We start from the raw sequence: 15,069 nt of genomic DNA, 5'->3' as shown, positions 1-15,069 counted from the left end.
TAAAGTACACGCAAACAGAGTCTAAAAAACAAAAGGAAAAACCTGGTCCACTGTTTCTCCTCATTGACTTGAAATATTGGAGTTTACAAACACTGTGTTCTTCTGTGACCAGTTTTGTTCTACAAACTAGCCTCAAAATGATCTGTGATTTCACACATGCGACTTAATGCACAATCTCTTTCCCCACATGGACATGAAATCACATGTAAGTGGTATTTGCATGCGCATTTTTGATATCTCCTGAATGTTTAATCAACTGCACATGGAAAATCAGTGGTCAAGCAATGTGGCTTCCTGTGAAAATTTAAATTACTTATATGTAGCGCTAATTTAAATGAATTAAAGGGGTTTTTAAACATAAAGCAAATGCAGACCTGGGAGACTGAACACCGTCATTGTTAATTACCACACCAGAGTTGGATTTTCCTCTCCACTGCTACCGCATGTTTTGCATCTATTCCATACACAGGCCTTTTACTTACAACTCTGCATCTGAACCAAGGACAGACTCCGTCACTCAGTGAAGAGGAGCGTTCTTACCTCTGCTGTAATTAAAAGATGCAGTTTCTGAAAGATGTTTGTACCTGAATGGTTCTTTATCTTTTCTGGAACAACCTATAAATTACAGTTAGACTCTACTATTGGTACAGATGTATGAAGAAAAGTCTACATATTGAAATATGTTATCACTTTACTTCAACTAATATCAACAGTAACACTGATATATTTTGCAAATATACAATATGTAGAGTGTAGCCTCACACTAATAACATTAGATGACATGCAGACAGTTCTACTTTCCCTTATAAGAACAGTATATATTTTTTAAACTGCAAAGAACAGAGCCTCAGGGACCCAGGGGAGCCCTCTTAAGGTGAGCCGCAGAATTCAGAACAGAATGAGTGATACTTAAAAATCATAATGCAATTACTCATTGTCTTGTTTTTCACGAAGACAAGTTAGAGGAGAAGGAGCAGAAAGGGGAAAACGTATTGCACATGTGTGGAACAAACATGGACAGCTTGAAACAAAAGGCTAAACTCTAGACTGCTGTATTTGCCCTCTGTGGAGGTTAACAAAGTGCTCAGTTTGCAGTTTGCTGGTATTGTGATATTGATGGCATGAAAGGGAAAGAAATTACTCATTCTCCCCCCCCCCCCCCCCCCCCCCCCCCATATTAGAGATGCCATGAGCAAGCCAATATGGAAAGTCACTCTCTTGTTCTCATGTCTTCATCATTTCTGACCATTTTATTACCATTAAATAGAAACTCGACTGGTTGTTATTATAATTACTTTTACCCATCTCACACTGGAACTTTTTGCTCATCCTCTTCAAGGTTTGCTTTTAGGCTGGTACAGTTTTGCAGTTGTGATTCCTTTGTCTCTACTGTTTAGGTGTAAAGTCCTTGCAGTGGCTCAAAATGCTGAAACTACAAAGTAGGTGCCATGTATAACTTTGTACAGGATTTCGGGATAAAAACTGTATGTCAATTTGCAAATGGTTTGATTACAACACATAAGCAACAACAGCACAGCCTATTTTTATGTGATGTCTTGCCACTAACTGGACTATGAAAGTGAGGGTTTGAGCATAATCTCAGCCTGCTGAGTGCTGGGTACTTACAAATGTGATGAGTAAAAATGGTGAAGCCACTTTGTTGCTAGCACATGGCTACATGGAATTACATATTTTTATATATATATATATAAAAACCCTACACTAAATTCTAAAACAAACCTTCAAGTTTTAGAGCACTTCCCCCTGGAAATGCTCGGACTAGAATTCAGCTTCTTTGGGGGTAAAAATGAGAAATTATGGTGAAGAGGAAACAAAGTAGCTGAGGAAGATGGAAGTTTGCCATTGTCATGTTTGAGATGAATGTTTTTGCAGTGTGTACATGCACCTGTTGTCACTCTTCATGTGTGTTCCTGAAATCATATGTGTACAAAAGAAATGTGGATCATGTAAATTCACAGTTATCACAGCCTTTAAAGTGTCTAAGAACTTGTGTGACCAATGCTTCAAGATGACCACTGGGCAAGGGTCACCCTACATTGCTACGGTAGAATTACTGCATCGTAACGAGTTTGCTTACCTGAAATAGCAGAGCAGTTATAATACTGATTACGTATGATATTATCATGTTAATAAAATAAGGATTTATACAAAGCAGTATCGGACTACAACATTTAAATGCTATGTTACTTGGCACATTTAGTAATGATTGCTTAGAAACCTTAGCAAGTCCTGAGGACTTGGAGTGAAAATACTGACGTGTCTGAAATTTCTTTGTAACGTTTACTGTTTTTGGTCTACTCTTTCATATGCTATTCGTCTATTATACTGTCCTATCAAGTAAGTGGAATTCCTTGTAAGGTCTATATTGCTAGTTTTGTGGACTGAAAAAAATTCTTTCCAAGCACAAATGTTAACTATACAGTATATATATATATTTATATGTATATATTTATATTATATAAAGTTTACTTACGTACTTTCATCAACCATATCAGGTCTACTTATTTATTTTGCCCATTGACAATAAAAGAGCAAGAATGCAACACTTGGTTCTGTATCACTTTGTCCCTTTTTCCATAGACTAAGTTTTTATTATGCATGTAAAATTGTCAAGGGATTTGGTGGGAAAGGTCGTTTTACTCATATGCAGCAAGCAGCACGTTTTCAAGGCAGTTTGGAAGTAAGAACTAACCAGATGGTGAAGTTCTATTGAGTAGATAAGTAAAACCAGTATTGACTGCACTAACTTGAATTATTTTATTTAGTAACAGCAAGCCTGTAAGCTCACACAACTCAATTAAATCACCTAGGTAAAAACTGACAATATTACTTGGTGCTTCCTGTAAGTGCCTTTGTAACTCGGTTTAAAACTACAGTTATTAGGAGGGTCAATACGTTCTAGACTATTGTGCTGATGCCACTGTGTTTGGGCTTAGTGCTGGCTGAAGTAGAGGGGGGCGGTGGTGGCCCATGGTGATGCTGAGGGTGCTGGGGATGAGAAGAGTGTGCCGGGTGCGGCGGTGGGTGAGGGGAGTGGGAATGCTGAGAGTGAGAGTGCTGCATATAGGGTGTGTGTGGAGAGTGTGCCGCGTGTTGGGAGTGGGGCACATGTTGGTGGTACTGGTGTGGGTGCTGGAGATGCTGGGGAGGGTGGTAGTGGTGGTGGTGGTGGTAGGGCGGTGGGTTCTGCTGCATGTGGCAGTACTGCGAATGGTGAGAGTGCACTTGGGCCTGCATCTGCCCCTCGCCTGGCCCTGCGTGATGCATGGCAGAAGGATGCTGTGAGTGTTGCTGATGTGGGATTACTGGAGGGTGCGGAGGTTGCTGTGATGAGCCGGATGGTGGATGGCCTTGGGAAGGTGGCTTTCCCCTTTTACTACCAAATAAGGAACCTAGGAGTGAGGAGGAGTTAGGCATAGTCTGGTGAGGGCGAGATGGACACTCTCGGGTTGATGTAGCTCTTCGGCGCATGTGAGGACTGCTAATGATGGACCCCTAAAAAGAAATTAATAGAAATAAAAATTAAAAAAATCTTAAAATGTTTAAAAGAAAAAGTTCACACTGACCCACAAACTCCTCCTTCAGTGCTCGCAGGGGTGGACTATGTTAAAGGTTGTAGGAAAAATGTCATTTCCACCTTCTCCGAGTTGCCAAGGAGGCACTCGTGCCTTTCTTGGGGGATTTTAAGCATTAAATGTTCTTCTCTCGGTACTTTAATAACAAAAGCTATGACTTTAAGTAAGAAAAATGTCACGGAAGAGTAACATGACAGAAGACCTTGGAGTGTGTTTTTAAAGGAAAAATGCATTTTAAAATACTGTAAAAAATACCATACTTGCCTTTTTACAACAAAAAATAAAGCTACATGAAATTCAACCTAAATAGCTAAAACACAGAGCAGCAAATACTACTGTTACAATTCTGATTTCAAAACACTATTTTTAACTTTATGTTTTTATAGTAGTTTTCCACTACTATATGCCACAGTGCTGCTTCTCAAGCCTACCTCTGAGTTATGTGTGAAATGGAATCAGATCATTTTTGCCACTTAGGTTTCTATGGGACTGGGTTCTTCTGACCCTATGTCCTCTATGATTTAGTCTGGAATGGTGTATTTAGTTGCTGGACATTTTGGGTTTGTATTGTTTAAAAAGAGCTATAGAACACAACAGTACTTAGGCAAAGTGTGCTAGATTGAAACTGCAATCTACCTAAAGCAAACACAAAAAATAAAGTCAAAAGAAAAAAGGAGAAAATTAAAGAAAAAATCTGCAAGCTGAATTCAGAGACATGAACAGTATATATAAATGGTTTGAAGATGAATGAAATCTCATGAAATCCACATTGAATTCACCTATCTTAATTGTTTTTTTCCTCCCATGCCCTATCTGTGCAATTCCATGGTGTCATGACTGCATACATTGAGCAATTTAACTCGAAAATAAGCAATGGGAATGGTTGAGCATGAAAATTGATAGTTGTAGCTAAATATCAAACAGCAAGAACAGTGTACTTGGTAACAAAAAGCAAGTGGGCTTTTAAGCTGGGACCAGACTGAAATGGTGGCAAAAGGACACATCATACTCATTTAACCATGCTTGCAGGAACAAAGGGAACAAGGTTAGCTCAAACCAAAAATGGCATTGGTCTAAAACAAGCTGTCAGTGCTTTTTAAGCTGGAAGAATACGGAGTGAGTAGCCTAGGCATGCATTTTATTTGTGGCAGGCAGGTTATATGTTAGAAGAAAAAGAGCAAAAAAATATGTATATAAAAGAAAGGTTTGAAATGCACATCATCACATCCAGCTAGACATCAGGAACTTCCTACTTACTTCCATATTGCTGTCTAGCGATCCTGCACTGCTGCGTCTCCCACGCTTGCCTGCCCAGGACATGCAACACCAGAGATTAGAGATGAGACAAGACCCGGGTGAAAAACAGCTGCTTGCCCTGCATTGCTACAGCAGTCTAAGTGCAACTAGGGGCTGCGGGGTTAACATGGCACTGGACTGGTACAGCAGCTACAGAGGCAGAAACTGCCGTTTTAAGGCCATTAGTTACATTAAGTTTCTGTACCTGGCTGGTTTTTCAGAGGCATTGTTGTTGTGAATCGACTACCGTTAGCGGGGTGTGATTTTTTAAGTAGCTGTACAACTCTTCCAATAGATGTGGTTTAGAGCATCTATATTTAGTAGTATGGTTATGATGTTGGCCAACAACGACTCTAATGGTTTGATTTCCTGGAATCTAGTTGTCTATGGAGTTTCTTTCTTTAAAGACTGGTAGCATTGATGTATACTGGTGGGGGGCTATTATTTAAATACAGAATCTAATATTGGCATATTCTGGTCTTCGGGGAGGGGACACTGGTGAGGGGCATTGGTTTTATCATTCCAGTTTCAGGTCTGGACCTCAGTGGATTTCATATAATCTTCTTTCATGAGGCTTAAAAAAACTAAACTTAATTTTTGATCAGCCTGGAATCTGTCTTGACATTATGGCTAGATTTTGTTTGTTTAGCTGTGCAGTGCTTGAGCTTTAAGTCTGATGGATTTGTTCTCCCACGTTCCCAAACTGCCCAAGACATTTGCCTAAAACTACAGCTGAAACACCACTGTTTGCCTAAAGAGCCAGAATACCTCAGAGGCTACACGTAGGACATAAGATCCTGGATGTTCTCTCTCATTTACACTACCCATAAGTCTTACAAGATCAATATGATCTAAAGTGCCACCTCGGGATCCATAAGCACAGATTTGGCCTGGCTGGTCCAGGGATGCTGCCCCACAACACAAGTTTCTCTTAGGAGCTACAGTTCTCTTTATGCTACTGTAACATTTCCCCCTCTCTTACTAAACCCAAGCATTACTCCCAGTACAAACCTCTCTACACTGACATTCAGTTGAGAGGAAGGTTCGTGGTCAAGTTGTTTCGGTTGACCTGTTAGATTTGCTGGAATTTTGAACAATTCCCCTAGACAGGCTCTTGGTCAAAAGCACTTCATCTCTTCCTGCAGTTTCAGCCTCATCAAAGCCACAGCTGTACTACTTTATGAACTCCCCAAGAAAAGCTGGGTTTGATAATCCCTTATTTTTACTTCTAGTCAGGCTATGACATTTTTTTTTTTGCTCCAATGATGGGGTTAAAACTGCTTAGTATTCAAATCCCTCCTGTTTGCTGATACAGAAACACTGGGAAAGATAGCCATCTCTTGACTTAGCAGGCAATATTGCAAATAAGACTGACAGCTGCCACAGATTGTTAAATGTGGCCAAAAATGAAGGAAACTAGGAAAATCTAAAGCCTTTTGCATAAAGCAGGAGAGAAGTCTCTAATAAAATAACCATGACAGTATATATGCAGTATATATGGACAGAAAGAGACAGATGGATTTTTGCTTAGAGTAATTTCAGGGCAAAGTAGTACTAGCAAAGTACTACTTTGCTAACTTTGCTAAACAGACTAAAAAACCTAACTTTCCTAGAACACAAAAATCCTACTTAATATGCCTGTAATTTCCTTCAGATAGGCACTATCTCTACTCAGAGCACTTTGGCTATGTTCTTAAATTGAACCCAATTCCGTATTGACCTGGAGCATGATAGGAAAGCTATTAAGTAAATCCTCTAGAACATTCCCCCTGCCAATGTGTGCTTATGCAAGACTCTTCTCTGGTGTCTGAGGTGGCATCCCCTCTCAGAAATGCTTCCCTAGAGCTGCAGCCTTCCAATGCCTGTCAAGGAAACAGTGTCACTCCAATAGCACTGGATGGAAGCATATCTCTGTACTCACATAGTAACTAACAGCTGTGATCTAAAGCAAGGCGATATTTATCAAGAGACCAGTTTTGCTTAATATACTACTATCTACTTGAAATTTTTAATTTATTTTTATAAAATTAAGTTTCAGTTAATTTAGTCTTTTCTGATTCATTCCAACAAATCATTGATGTTAGATATGGACACTCCTGTAAGAAATACCTTTAACTTACATATGTATAGTATGTCCCATATTCTCAATCATTCTCTGATTCTACATATGAACATGCACTGCATGGGACTAAGAATATTTCAAATTTAAAGTAGAAATATGAAGTGATTAAAATATTTTTACGAACTGAAACATGACAAAAGAAAAATCAGTTTCATGAATAAAAATCCATTCTACCTTGCACAAACTGATCTCACAGATGTGCAGGTCATTACAGTAAATGTCAGTATTTCTCAGTGCTACCCTGTATTTCTTCAAACTGTTCATTGCCAGTGAGATACACTGATGTCTAAACAATGTATGGTCATCTGGCCATGTGTATCTTGGAAAAAAAAGGTTGGAAAAAAGTTCTAAATGAAGGTTTTGGTGAAGCAAACTAACATAGCAGCTCTTCTACAACAGTGGGTTGTTACAGTAGCCTCCAAAGGCTGTGAAAATGATTTTCTCAGCAGTAGCAGAATCTGTAACCGTCTAACTACCCATCAGCTGATGGGTACTAGCCAAGATGACCTGATTAAAATTACCTACAAAACAGGCTCTGATCACTAGAGAGACTACTTACAGGGTGAAAAGACTCTTTGTAACCTTCACATTTTCACCTTGATTTCTGGGAGAAATAGGTATATTCTTAAGATGACACACTGATGATGAAAACAGTTTCTTAGCATCTTCAAAGAGATTATTCTCAAAATACTGATTAAGCCTCAGGAGATGAGAAAACAGCATAACCACACCTTGCCTTGCTGAACTCCTTCACTGCAAAATCAAACTTTGTCTCATCCCTCAGACAGAAAAGTAGCTGATATAAAGGTGTTCATAACCAGAGGGGGGCATCTAGCCTTGTAAAACGATTTCACAGAATTGGATATCACAAAAGATATCACATTGGAGACCACAGAAGACTTGATTCATACAAATCCCTTTTGTTTTAAAACCCCAGTAAATTCTAGCATGCCCACTACTGTTGCTATTCCATTGAAGAATAGGAACTACAACAGGGACAAGGGAAGAGATGGGAAGAATCCCTCCCTACTTGGAAAGTTCTTCTAATAAGGGAAAAAAAGACTGCTGGTACCCTTCATCCAATGTAGCGCAACAAAATCCAGGGGAGAGGAAGGAGAAAATAACCCGATAACCCTGCCTGCATCTGATGAGGGACTGTCCCATACCACCCATTTAGCAGATTAAGAAGGGATTCTGTAATTGCATGAAGCCAGAGTCTATAAGGGGATTACAATGCTATTCCACACTATTTTCCATTACATTTTGTGATATAGGAAATTTTATAGAATACATGATAGAATTGTTTTTAAAGCAGTCACCAGTCACCAGTGTCTGTGATTGTTTTGAGATAGCTCAGGGGATTACGAGACAAGCATTACTTACATTAAAAGTGACCAGTGACTACTGTGCAGATTCCAGTGTCACATGGGCATGCCAGTTTTGTATTACTGAGGCAAACCATAAATAGACAATTTTTAAACCAGTGCAGTGTGTAAGTATTATTTCCACCTCACAGGTTAGGGATGGGGAGTATAAAGCTTGATTTCCATAGGTGCTCACCACTGCCCACTCAGTGTGAAAGCAGGGAGTCCTCCGGCAACCCAGAGTCACTGGAGTTCAGACTGACTAGTCAAGAAACCTGTGAGAAGCTCAACCCACATAATCCTCCATGCTCTGCTTAAGTGACCAAATAATTCTTCCCATGTGCTAATAGACATGCTGAGTCTTCATACCTTTCCCATCTTTCTGTAAACCTACTTATTATGCGATTGTATATGGAGTGGTGAAATGTCCAGAACTGGATTGGAATCTCTAAAACTCAGCTTTAACCACATTAAAATTTGTCTGTCTTCTAGTATTTTAATGTAAATTAAGAATTGAGAAGTTTGGGACAAATAAATTCAGCTCTTGCTTGACTGAGGCTCAAGCACAGGTAATAAAAATGATATATTCTGCTTTTGAGAAAAATAGAACAGTAAATACTTTTGACACAGTCACATCTTGGACTTACTGATCTTAAAGGTCTTTTCCAGCCTAGCTGATTCTATAGTTGGTTGCCACATTCTCTTTTTATTCCATGGAAAGAACTGTTAATCCACAATGAACAACAGTATCTTCTAAATCCAGAGACCTTCATGCATGTCCTTTTTTGCAATTATGATTTAAGCTATCATGGCAAATGTGTGAAGGAACAACCATCAGAACGTGATTCCTGACATTGTTACGTGACAGAAGCCTTGCCTTTCCATACAGCTTACAGTTTAGGAGTCGGAATAATTCCAGCTATCAACATCCATTAGGTCTAAGAAGCTTATGAATCATCACTCTTTTCCAAGAGCCAAATATAAAGTGGCTTTCCACAGCCAGCATTTACTGCTGTGATATCTGGTAGAGAGTAATGAACTGTTTTGCTACAGAGTTTTGTCATATAGCCGTGCAAGCAAAATGCTGCCCCATCAGATTTCCCCTTCCTTGGATAAAGGTTTAAAAGTGTTCAGTTAGTTTCTGCAATGTTCACTGGACAATTCTCCGCCTTTCTGCACAAACATGCAACCAGGCAATCTGCTCATGTTGATGATTTATTTCTGCTTTAATGTAGAAAGGAACGCTTTACAAATGCACTTTCTTCAATGCTTTTCCTACAGAAAGACACACGTCCACACACTCTTGTTCCTCTACTTCCACTACTCCTATTCCTCCTTGCTGACCTTGTGTTTCATCCACAAAAGAGGAATTCGGGCAACTTAACTCAATAGTCTTTTGCAGTAGCAGTTTAATATGGTATAATGACTGGGCTGCAGTATCTTGCTAACTGAAGGGATGTCTTTGTTTTTCTGTGGATCATCTGTCCCTTATTAAAAATAAACCAATAATGAGCCTCACATGCAAGCTGCTCACTGAGAAAAGGCAGGAAAAGCATGTGTAATCTCATGACAGTTACTACACCAAATAACAAAGCACATAACAGGTATGTAATTTCTCAAGTCAGTTGCACTGCACAAGACCAAACAGAAACTCTCCATAATTCTCAACTTTTAAAGTTAAAATTAAGTTTAGTTGGGTTTAACAAACTCTTTGATAAACCCTCTAGTCTGTGATTTCTACTTTTTAGTATGGAAAAAATTATTTTCAGTAATAAGCATGGCAATTGTAAGCATGCCCTGTTGAAAAGTGAAATGCTTTCATGATTACAAATACTTGTTTATTGCATAAAACCCAAAACATGAATTTAAACACATGGCAATGTTTGAAAGACAGGGTTGAGAAATTCCTATGGGATGAATAAAATTAATCAGAAATCACATTTGTGGGTACAGACACCCACTGAACTCACATATCCAACAATATGGTAGTTCTCCTAATGAAATTAAAACAACACAAAAGGGTGATTAAGTGTCCTCAAGAGATGTAACAATGGTGGAAGACTAGTGGCTTGATCTAAAATCCACTGAAGCCAATCAAGCACCAATATTCAACTTCAGCCTGATTCTGGATCAAGTCCTAGGTCTTTTTAATGAAGCAAATGGACATATGAGTATGAAAGCCTAAACAGAGAATAAAATAATTGAAAGAGCTCACTCTCTACATATCTGTGTGCACATACGTATACCCACAGAACACAGGCTGTAAGTTCAGTTTACAACAACTTTATTTATTGCAGCATAGCTAAAATCTCTTCTTTAGTTAAGAAAATGAGTAAGTAGTGTCTACTACCAAAGATATACACTGTATTGAAATTATGACCATACTGTAAATCATCACTGCAATTAAAAGAACTAATCAGATTGTATAACACCGACTATGAACTATCAAAATTTATATAGTTGCTACTATCCCCAGAGGTACTTTCTGAATAATGGGCACAGTGTTCAGATATGGCTTCCTGTAAATGACAGGAGTCACATTTAATAGTGACAGACAAGGTTACTGCCCATGGTAGCCTGTATTACATGGGTATGCCAGTTGTGTGTTACCAAGGCAGACCATAAAAGCAAAGCATACCAAGCTTCCCCTGGCTTTCCTTTGGCTAAAAAATCACACCACCACTGCTTTCCAGTCATTAGCTGCATTACCAGTTAATTCATCTCAACACACATCAGTGGTTTCATGGGCTGTCAGTATTCTTGGCCACTAGGGCTTCTTTTATTGTACTGGCAATAGTATTTCACAACAACCTCTTTGCAAGAATTAGGAACTGCATCTTGAGTTACAAACAATAAAAGAGCATCAGGGACATGCTGTACCTGAATTGCATAGCTCTAGACAGAATTTAGTAGGGCTTCACTCAATTTCATTCATCAAGGTGGTAACACAGGTACACTTGAGCACAAAATACACAGAAAGCGGTCATTACACAGAGACCAGTTTCTTATTTTCTTTCTAAGCCTACTGTATGAAGGGGGAGAAGCAAAGGGGAAGAAAAAAAGAAAGGAAAACTAAGTGGGTTACTCCTAGCACAAGTCAATCACTACTTTTATAAAACACTTACAATTTTTCCTCTGTCTTCACTCTCCTTTAAAAGTATACATAGCAATCTACAACGGTTTAAATGCTTTCAAATAGTGGTTGCTTAATAGAACAAGGGTAAAGAAACAAACAGATATTAAACACCAACTGTGAAAGAGGAGCTATTTAAAACGTTTGAAGTTTCAGTATGACTAGTTCTGGAAGCCCACTGTGCACTGGGCTTTCTATGCATCCCTCAGGCACCTTTGCATGCACTAGCCGGAGCAGGGAGATGGAGGCAGTGCTTACCTGCTTCAGACAAGTCTCTCAGGGAGCTGCTGAGTGCACTCCTCTTCAGCCCCTCCCCAGTGGCATAGCTGTCATCCAGGCAAGCTCTGTTCAGTGTCCCATTGCCAGAGTCTTTTTTCAGGCTAGAGCACTGAGACATGCTTGGTCGCACCACACCCTTCTGTTTTTCGAGTTCAGCTGAAACAAAGAGAATCATTTTGCAATTCATTTTTATTGAGTATAATGAAGGACATGGTAACATCATGATCTTTAAGGTCCCTTCCAACCCTCACGATTACATAGTTCTATGTGATCATGTACAACCGTGAATAATAGATAAGAGTTCATTTTGGCACTGTTAGATGCCAGAGAGGAACTTCACCCCTGTACTAACAGCTTTATGTTACAATACACAGAAGAAAGGCTATTCCTCTTGAGAAGAAACAGAAGGTAAAATTCCATGTTTAGTCACAAACTCAGAAAAAATTATTTGAAGGGCCATCACTGAGCATTTCAGTGATGTAAATTATCCCTAGAATTCTTCCTGTAATAGATCCTACAAATTACAAATCCAGCTCTCCTCTGGCCATTCCTGTTTGTAGTTTGTACAGGCTGAATTTCCACTGCAGCTACATTGCAGTAAATAGTAGTCCAAGAACTCAGCTGCAGCTTCAGATATCATTGGGTTTTCTCTCTTTCTAGAGTCAAAGCCATGGAAAAAACCCACATTATTTTCAACTTTTAAAGAGTTCTCATGGGTTATTTGTGTATTCAAGATTTTCTTATTTCAACTACCTCGAAAATGCTCTATCATATGTACCTTTGTACTTACACTCTATTCTGTGCTTTTCCATCTCTTGAACCTCTGCAATTGACTCCCTCAAATCATCTGTAAACTTCTTCCTGTCCTGAGGATTTGGTGCATTGAAATTTATGAGTACTTTGATATCTGCTCCCGGAACAGCTGATGTGAGCCGAATACCATTGGGATAATCTAGAAGAAAAAGTCAGGAAAACCTGAGCTCTTATTATTCCAATTACTTTTAATAGAAAAAACACACCAAAACTTTCTACTAATATTAACATCCAGAGGACAAAGTCAGAGAAAGAAAAGTCTAAAGGCACAGAATTAGAATGAAATTCCCTAAGATACACCAGAACTGCTTAACTGTCAAGATGCTGAATAAATACTGAAAGATAGTCTTTATGCAGCTGTTACCCCTCAGATACAATGTATGATATAAAAGGAAAATCCCAAGTGGGGAAAAAACCCCACCATTTAGGGTATATTATGGACATCCCCACAATAAAAGGGAGATTTTTCAGTGAACTCTCTTTGCCTCTTTTCTAGCTGCACATCTGAGAATACAAATTGTAACAGCTGGTTGCAACTATCTCCTGGTTGAGAGAGGTTTGTTTACAGAAGGATAGGTTATAATGAAGACATTTTCTGCTGTCGAAAACAGCATCACCCTTTGCTTGAAGCACAGACCTGCGGAAATAGGATGTCAGAAAGTCTCAAAGTGCACATTCTAATTCACAACATTTTCTTTTCCTCCACTGCCTGACGTTGGTTTGCTAAAGCTCTCAAATACCCACTGAAGTATTCAGCCTGAAGTTCAAGTGCTCCCATGTACTAGAAATTCATTCTCTTAAGAACCAGCAGATGATGGAAGGCAGTCTCTTCCCTCAAAGCCATCAGGTGTCAAAGAGAGTTAAAATACTGAGAAACAAGTGCAAATGCAATGCTTTATTAAAAGGACATCTTAATTTCCAAATCTGTTGTAACTAGAAGTGAAGCAAGTCCGTTCTCAGGTGAAAAAAGGTCCCAACTACTACAAGCCCCAAAGGTACAGAGGAGAAGGAGGAAGCAAGAATCTGGGGCTTCTGCTGAGGTCTGATATCACGGTCTTGCACAGAGGTAACATACAGCTGACCTGCTGCTCCTGACCAGACGCACGTACCCTCAATCATATAGAACAGCTACCTCAAGGTGTCTGCTGCTGTCATTCAGAACACAGCCAAAACCACCACATAGGGTGTTGAGCACTGACACTGGAGAGGCAGAAAGTGCACCACGTGGGGTTAGGGGAAACAAAAGAGCTTCTGAAACTAAACAAAAAAGCTTGGTAACCCCAGTCACACGGGCCACCTTCACAAAGAACAAACTTCCACATTCTAAACACACAAACATATTTGATTACCAGAGGTACTTCTCCACATTGTATTGATTAAGCATCAGGAAACATGGATTTATTGGCTTCAGAGACACTCTCTTTGCAGTGATCTAGCTGCTCACCCCTTCTAGTTTGTCAATGATTTTGACTGCAAATGCAAAATGTATTTCCCTTATGACCTATTTGTTTACTAGAGATCTATGACACCATTCTCCTTATTCTTCCTTTCCCAGCTTTTCCACCCAATGGAATTGGCTTCTGTTGTTAGCAGTGCATCACTTAAGGGGTGGGGTGACATTTTCTATCATTAGAAGTCAACTCTTCTATCATCAACACCAATCATGTTGCTCAACCACATCGGTAGCCAAACCAGTATTTTTGTTGCTTCTGCTTTAGTGACAGGAAATTTTATCCACTGGAAACCAGGCATTTCTGACAGCTGCTACACACAGATCGACTGAATAGTGTGATGGCTCTGTCCAAAATACCCCAGAGCTTGCTGGGGACAGGGGAAACCAAGCATATGAATTTTATAAACCAAAAGAGGAGAATAATTCTCTTTCCCAACTGGAAAATACTTCATTCCACTGATATTGGAAATGTAATCAGCTCAGTCACTCACTGTAGTGAATTCACCTTACAAGCCCAACTACTCCTACTGAAGTATCTCAGGGACAATGCTTCCACTTCACTGTGAGGAAGCCAACCCTTTATTCCTAGTTTCTCCACAGCTATTTTTAAGTTGCTTGAATGGAGTGTTTCTGTTTGGTATGCTTATGAAATAGTTATTTATTTCATAACTTTAAACTATTTATTTAACTTGACATCAGAGGAATTCTATATTCTCCTATTATCACCAAAATCCAGGATAGAAGTATTTGGCCTTCCTCTCAGAAAATGAATTTTATATCATATAATGCGTGCACAAGAGAGAAAATGAATGTGTTTGCATATAAATAACCTGCAAGCTACATCACTACTGCAAGCTCTACAAAATCTTCCCTTTTGAAATCCCCAGATGCTTTGACTCAATAACAGTGACTTCTTTTGAGAGAGATGAGCATCGGGGCACATTCTCAAGGACAAGTGAAAACTAAGAGCCTTCCACAACAGAAAATCACAGAAACTGCTGAAGGTCATACTG

General features: G+C 39.2%; 1 protein-coding gene across 10 annotated transcripts in view; it reads right to left on the bottom strand.

Annotated features, from left to right (window-relative positions):
* Positions 1-1,153: 1,153 nt before the first annotated feature.
* Positions 1,154-15,069, bottom strand: part of IQSEC1 (IQ motif and Sec7 domain ArfGEF 1) — a 337,609-nt gene continuing 323,693 nt past the window's right edge. For 8 of the 10 annotated variants that reach the window (XM_057404183.1, XM_057404184.1, XM_057404185.1 and 5 more), the window contains 4 exons: positions 12,581-12,742; positions 11,770-11,946; positions 4,854-4,903; positions 2,755-3,516 (listed from right to left, as the gene is read on the bottom strand). In XM_057404183.1, coding sequence (XP_057260166.1) covers positions 2,920-3,516; positions 4,854-4,903; positions 11,770-11,946; positions 12,581-12,742 — 986 coding nt within the window. In that variant the 3' untranslated portion in view covers positions 2,755-2,919. Of the gene's footprint in view, positions 1,433-2,754; positions 3,517-4,853; positions 4,904-11,769; positions 11,947-12,580; positions 12,743-15,069 lie in introns of those variants that run through there. The other 2 variants (XM_057404192.1, XM_057404194.1) reach the window with 2 other exon arrangements.

This window comes from Pezoporus wallicus, unplaced genomic scaffold, assembly GCF_028554395.1.
Source record: "Pezoporus wallicus isolate ANWC-B61680 ecotype Strahan unplaced genomic scaffold, APGP_CSIRO_Pwel_v1 contig_5935, whole genome shotgun sequence".
In the NCBI taxonomy this organism is placed as follows: domain Eukaryota; kingdom Metazoa; phylum Chordata; class Aves; order Psittaciformes; family Psittacidae; genus Pezoporus; species Pezoporus wallicus.
This window is presented reverse-complemented; position numbering and strand designations above follow the sequence as displayed.